Source organism: Zingiber officinale, chromosome 9B (assembly GCF_018446385.1).
Source record: "Zingiber officinale cultivar Zhangliang chromosome 9B, Zo_v1.1, whole genome shotgun sequence".
Lineage (NCBI taxonomy): Eukaryota > Viridiplantae > Streptophyta > Magnoliopsida > Zingiberales > Zingiberaceae > Zingiber > Zingiber officinale.
This window is the reverse complement of record NC_056003.1, coordinates 886766-893257: the sequence shown is the minus strand read 5'-3', so window position 1 is coordinate 893257 and position 6492 is coordinate 886766. Positions and strand designations below refer to the sequence as shown.

Sequence of the window (6492 nt, the reverse complement as noted above, 5' to 3'; positions counted from 1 at the left end):
ACTGATCTCCCATGGTTGGAAAAACTGGTAAACATTAGTTATACTATTCTTCTCGGTTACAAATCATTTCAAAAGTTTCATGGTAGCTTCTCCATAACCTCCTTCTCGTTGCACAATTTATTCATGAATATATACCAACTTCTTGATCAAAAGAGAGGTCACTATCAAAAAATCTGAACCCTGAGGTAATGGTGAAGCATCCAACTAATCCCATAGTGAATCTTTCCTAGTTTAGATGTTCAACAATATTCGGCATAGTAAAGTGTTGTTTTGTGCATCTAAAGCCTAGAATGTCATAGTCTTCTTTGTTTTTGGATAAGTAAATAGTCATCCGATCGATGGATATTTGGTGGATCAAATAAAATACCAACAAAATTTATAGAGCTTATCAATTACCTAAGAATAGATAACCAAAGCAAAATTTTGAAACTATTCTTATTGTTACTCAGCGTTGTTATAATATTTTAGCTAAAATTACTACACAAAGTAAAATTATCTTATCGTGTTAAACTTGCTCCATTTGAATTATTATATCGGTTCAACTTGAGTAAATTTTTTTAATTGAATTAAATTTACTTTGATTTTATTATAATAATTTTATTTAAAAATATTATGATATATAATAATTTTAATTAAAATTGATACAATATTATTAATTTAGTCAAAATCACTATATTAAATTATTCTATACTGACACCGTTCGCTTAAGATAAAATTAATATAACTAAAATAATAATATTTTTAATTAAAAAATTAAATTAAATATTATTTTAATGTTTTTGAAAAAAAAATGGCACACCTTGTAAATGGCGCCCATTTAATTTTTACACTTATTTGTTAAATTTGTGGAAGCCAATGCTTAATCGTATTAAGGGGAACACCAACGAACACGTCATACGCGAAAACGTACCCGCCGGTTGATTCGGCCGTAACAAGACACGTCATGCTGAATGGGTTTCGTTGGAAGTATAAGCGTAATTAAAAAAGCGGATAAATAACTCGATAGAACGAAGAAGCTGCTGCCACATATCCAGTCTCCTCTTTAGCTTGAGGATTGGTCTCGCCTTCTCGGTGGTTGTCGTCATCTTAACGAGAAGAGGAATCCGTGCGGCATCTCCTCGAAGCATCTTCCCTTTGTTTAAATTCTCCACCCAATCGATTCGCTTCCCAGGTTCGATCTCTTTTCTCTTCTTGCCGAGAGAAAAAAAAAAAGAGTTTTTTTTCCACACGTTTTTCTGTTGCGATGGGGATGGCGGATTCAGTCGAGCTTCTTTCCTCCATCGGCGCATTCGAGGTGTTTCTGGCGACTAAGCGGCGAGGGATATGGGATCCGAGGGTATGCGACAGTTTGCCGCACGCTTTCTTTCAAAATTAAGCTCTTGTTACTTGTTAGGGTTTGTCAGCGTGCTTTCGAAGGATTATCTTTGAAACTTTTCTGTGATTCAACTTTTCCTTCGAAGTTGTGCGTATTCTAGGGTTTGACAGTTTGGCAGTTGTTTGAGATTTGTGAGATCTGGGGCCTTCTTGAGCGAATTCTAGAGTTTACTCTTGCCAGATGGCTGGAAATGTTCGAATACCTGCGCTTTGTTGCTTTCTTGGAATATGCTCTACTGTAGCTGGAGCGAGAGTCTTATAGGTATATTTAGTGACAATCAAAAGCAAGCACGTTTAGATTTGGTCTGAAGTATTATAGATGGTGGGAAGACAACTGATCCTTAGGAAGGAAGCACCACTGAACCTTAGAGAGGTGGCAGCAAGAACTACTCTTCGAGAGGTTCGACAAAAGGGGCATGCGTATGTGGATCTGAGACATGCGGGAAAGCGCGCAATTTTCTTCTGCACTCTCTGTCTCACCCCTTGTTACAGCGACACTGTGCTGTTTGATCATCTACAAGGAAATCTTCATGCCCGTAGGCTTGCAGCTGCCAAAGTTACTCTTTTTGGTTCCACTCCATGGCCTTTCAATGATGGTGTTCTTTTCTTTGATTGTTCTCTCCAGTCTAGCTTGCTGCCGTTGGGTTCAGATAGTCAGAATGATATGTCTTTAGTTGTTTATAACAGTTCTGGAACGGATGATGAAGTAACATCGCAATCAAAAGGCAATTCTCACAAAAACCACCATGCTTTGAATCTCTTTGAGAGTCGCCATCATAGTGAAGACCATGTCAGTGGCCTTAAATGCAATGACTCCCTGAATCCTAAGCTTAGTTTGGCTGTAAGTAGGCGTAAAACATCTTCGAGATCGACCTCTGCAGTCCAAAACATGATTTTGAATTGCAATTGGACTGAGAATACTTTGGCTATTCCTGCAGTCGTACTTAAGGAGCAGCTTTCTGACTTAGTAGTGCGACATTTAGGGGTTGGCCAGATTGCTTGCAGAATTCAGGAGAACAAGGAAGCTTGCAGTAAGATAACAAAAATATGGTGTGCTTGGCTTGGTGAAGGAGGATCTGATTTACGCAATGAATTGGATGTATCCACTAACTGTGACTTTGCGATAGTTAGTTTCCCTTATGCATATGGCTTAGGTATAAAGCGTTCTTTGGATGCAGAAGAACCCCCGATGTCACCTGCTTCTTTCTTTGAAATTGATGAGGCTGCGCGTTCTAAGAAAAGGAAAACAAAATCATTCTCAGATCAAGAGGATTACTCAGAAAATCTGAATGCGTCTTGTGGGTTACCCGAGGGCAGTAATAGTTACACAACTGTGGCAGATGATCCACAACATCTCGAAAGGAGAGTTATATCTAGCAAGGTTGCCAGCAGGCACGAGTTGCGGAAGCAAAAACGTTTGGCTGCAGAAAGAACCTGTGACATTTGTGGGCAACCGATGCTCCCTGGGAAGGATGTCGCTACCCTTCTAAATTGCCATACTGGTAATTTAGCATGCAGCAGTAGGAACACTAATGGAGTGAGTAATTTATCGCCGACATTTGATTTGATATTTCTTTTCCCCCTTGTTCTTGGAACATGGGATTTTGTTAACTGACATCCTTTGTTCCACACAGGCATTTCATCCATTTCACGTATCCTGTCTCATACACTGGATCCTTCTGTGCGAGGTAGAGATGTTGGCTAATCCAAAGAAGAAGAAGAAGAACATCAGAAGACCTTCAAGGGGACGCAAAGGCAAAGCAACCCTCCAAAATAAAATTTCTTCTATCTTTTGCACAGAGTGCCAGGGTACTGGTGTGGCCATCCAAGGAGAAGAGCTTGAAAAACCAACAATTCCCTTGTCTGAGGTTCACAATCAGTTGAACTGCATCTTGTATAATTTCCGTTTGTTACCTTCCCTTCTTGTGATGGTTTGCTGTTCTTTTTATAATCTCTCCAGATGTTCCTATATAAACTGAAGGCAATCGAAGCTAACAAGGCATGGATGAAGCATCCTGAAATTCTTCAGAAATGCTCCACTGGACTTCATTTCCCATCTGAGCGTGTCAGCAATTGTGAGGTTAGTAGTTCATTTACTGGTATATGCCCATTGAAAACCAACACGCTTCATCTTAATATTATGTACATTTTTAAAAAAAAATCATGAATAGGAAAACGTGAAGCCTCTAAAGCTGCTGCATTTCTTTCGGGTTGATGGGTAGGAGAAAGCTCAATATGCACCAGACTCGGTGAATCAATTCACTTGTAAATATCGTTAAATCCCTTGTACTAGTTTCCTGTAATTTGGTTTCGTCGGTAGAAATTTGGTAGTAACAATCCTCTGTAACAATAATTCTTCACATTGCTGTTAAGAACTAGAGCTGCATTTCTTGCGGCATGCACTGTGTAAATGTTTCCATATTGCTGTTCTGATTGAATGCTAGTACTTTTACTGCAATTTTCTGATCGCATATTGTGTGTACTCGATAGAACCGCTCTTTAGGATGTGATTTTTTTCTGCTTTAATTCCAAGTGTATCACCCCTTCATATGATTCGTTATCATTGAGGTTGTGTGGTTATGGTGCTGCATTATGAGGTTGTGTGGTTATGGTGCTGCATTAGGATATTTCCTTATTTAGATTGTTATCTAGGTATTATAATATATTTTACGTATAACATCTCTAACGTAATGGTCAGAGTCGATTATCAGGAACTGATGACTTAAAATTTATTTCATCATACGTCTGACATTTGTGTATCTATATATATCTTTTTTTATATTCATACAGTCGATATTAGGGAATCGTCAATGTAAAGGATGTATAATTTTCTTTTAAGAATTTTTTTATGAATTGGACACACAATCCAAGGATACAAGATGTATGCTTTTAGATTTATCATTGAGGTTGTGATTAACCTTATTTACTTTTTGGATAAAGAATTAATGTTTATTTCCTCAAATACCTCCAATTTCCAATTGTTAATAAAGAGATTACAGTTGTTCTGATCATAATTTTATTTATCATTGGATAATAATGCTCTCGCAGATGAGCAATTAATTAGTTAATATTGATAAAGAAATAAGAAAAACTTTGTAATTACTCAATTAAGAGAACTGCGCCTTGGCGACGAAGGACTGTCCGGGGGCCCAGGTAGCAGGGACGACCCCGGCGAACTCGAGCGTGCGGCCGTCACCGAGCAGGAGTCGGAAGGAGAGGGTCTGTCTCCGGTAGTCGGCGGCGGTCTGCCAGTTGGCGCCCCAGTTCCTCTGCATTGGGCTCCATGTCGTCGTCGTCGTCGTCGAGCCCTTGATCCATGCCGCTCTGACGTCGCCGCTGCCGCCGACGTTGGAGAAGAGCACCAGGTTGAAGTTGCCCTGCCCCCGTAGCGTGAACCGCACTCCTCCTGACCTCTTGCAACCCACCCTGCCATGCATCGCAAATATTGTTTTCTTCAACAATTAAGCACGGAATTGTTTTCTGTGTTTTCTGTATGTACCTTCTATAGAGGATGGGGACGATGCCCTCATTTCCAAGTCGGGCGATGCGCGCGAAGGACGGCAGAGACATGTCGAAGTGTCGGCGCGGCGGGTTGCACCACCCGTCGCCGCCGCCGTTGTTCGGCGGGCAGAAGTTGGTGGCGGTGACAGTGACGGTGGCTCCGTGTAAGCACCACAGCGGATCGGCGGCGGCATGACACGTGATCTCGTAGCACGCGCCGCAGGCCTGCCCCATCTGGAAAAGGGCCCCGCTTAGGGCCGCCGTGTTCAGTCCAAAGCCGGCACGCAATGTGTCGTCGTACCCACAAGCTCCGACTTAATTAATTCAGTTAATTAGAAGACCATTAAACTAATTAAGAACGTAGCCATGAATAAAAAAGAGAGAGAACTAGAAGTTACCAAGCGAAGTAGGATCTTGGTTAGCTCCATAGTAAGTGGCATAGGCATGGATCCACTGACCCGATTCGCCATTAATGCCTTCACTGCTCCTCGGCATTGCCATGAAGATGAGTAACGATATCAGAAGCATGGCTTTAGCTTAACTAATGAATTGAATTTGAAGTCGATATATAGATGATGCTAGTGATCGTATGTCTCTAGCTACTTATAAAGCCCAGAGCAGAAGATGGAGCGAACATGAATTAAGTGCAGCAATGGTTTTGATGTAATTTTCCTGCATCGAATTTGACGTCGGTGATATATTTAATATTTTTGTGGATTTTAATTAGTTTATATATTAATGGGTTTTGAATTAATTAATTAATTAATTATATTGTCGGACGCGGTGGATAGATCGACGCGGTTGTGAGGTGTTCTGGAGGTTGAAATCCACGTGTTTTTATTATGAATCTAATTAATCGACCAGGGGTGGATTCGGGTTGTGTGAAATGAAAATGAAATCGAGTTTAATTATTTTTTAATATTTTTATTTTTAATGTTTGAACTTGTAAAAATGTGAAGCCATGCACCAGACTAATTCAGCATTAAATCGCATTTAAAAGCTGGACGTTCAGCGAACCTATATCACATTAAAAGAGACGCGATATTTTACCATTAAAAAAAAACAAAAAAGACGCGCTATTTAATATGTCTTAATTTCCATCAATGAACCTCCACCAATATATAATTAAATAAATAAATTTAAATTTTTGTTAAATTAAACAAACAAACTTAAATATGTATATATTCAACTAATTAATATTAGTAAATAATATTTATAAATCATATTCATTAATAAAATTCGTATCAATATCACTATAAAAAAAATACTGTTTTGGGAATAATTTCTAAAACTTTTCATTGTAAAATTTTTAGAACGAATTTTGTGACAAAAAAATTTTTATCCCAAAATTCTCGTTGCCAATTTGGTGATTACGGCAAATTAAATTTCTTCCCAAATTTTGTCCCAGAATTTGGGACGAATATGTGGATTTGTCCCATAATAAGAACGAATTTTGGGACGAAATTTAATTTGTCGCAAAATAATTATGATAATTTGACGACAAATTATTTTTGTCACCAAATTCATCCCTAAATCTCAAAAATTCCAACAGAACCAATTTGATTATTGTAATTTCCAATCCAATACATATAAACTTATGTACAACCAAAATTAAAT

General features: G+C 38.7%; 2 protein-coding genes across 2 annotated transcripts; one reads left to right on the top strand and one right to left on the bottom strand.

Moving 5' to 3' along the window:
* Nucleotides 1-1019: 1019 nt before the first annotated feature.
* Nucleotides 1020-3845, top strand: LOC122023675. Its single transcript, XM_042581932.1, has 4 exons — nt 1020-2911; nt 3009-3242; nt 3335-3454; nt 3546-3845. The coding sequence occupies exons 1-4, from the start codon at nt 1694-1696 to the stop codon at nt 3594-3596; spliced, it is 1623 nt and encodes a 540-aa protein (XP_042437866.1). The 5' UTR covers nt 1020-1693; the 3' UTR covers nt 3597-3845.
* A 474-nt stretch (nt 3846-4319) lies between these two features.
* LOC122025261 (expansin-A12-like) lies at nt 4320-5434 on the bottom strand. The gene is made up of 3 exons (XM_042584044.1): nt 5274-5434; nt 4874-5189; nt 4320-4800 (listed from the first exon to the last, which is right to left on the bottom strand). Exons 1-3 carry the CDS (start codon nt 5401-5403, stop codon nt 4482-4484), a joined length of 765 nt encoding a protein of 254 aa, XP_042439978.1. The 5' UTR covers nt 5404-5434; the 3' UTR covers nt 4320-4481.
* Nucleotides 5435-6492: the final 1058 nt, after the last annotated feature.

Excerpts from the sequence above, each read along its gene's own strand:
- LOC122023675 (XM_042581932.1), top strand. The coding sequence starts at position 1,694 with ATGGTGGGAAGACAACTGATCCTTAGGAAGGAAGCACCACTGAACCTT. Across the intron at positions 3,243-3,334 it reads CAACAATTCCCTTGTCTGAG|ATGTTCCTATATAAACTGAA; the intron begins GTTCACAATCAG and ends TAATCTCTCCAG. Across the intron at positions 3,455-3,545 it reads AGCGTGTCAGCAATTGTGAG|GAAAACGTGAAGCCTCTAAA; the intron begins GTTAGTAGTTCA and ends AATCATGAATAG.
- LOC122025261 (XM_042584044.1), bottom strand. The coding sequence starts at position 5,403 with ATGCTTCTGATATCGTTACTCATCTTCATGGCAATGCCGAGGAGCAGT. Across the intron at positions 5,190-5,273 it reads CCAAGATCCTACTTCGCTTG|TCGGAGCTTGTGGGTACGAC; the intron begins GTAACTTCTAGT and ends GAATTAATTAAG. Across the intron at positions 4,801-4,873 it reads GTCCCCATCCTCTATAGAAG|GGTGGGTTGCAAGAGGTCAG; the intron begins GTACATACAGAA and ends GATGCATGGCAG.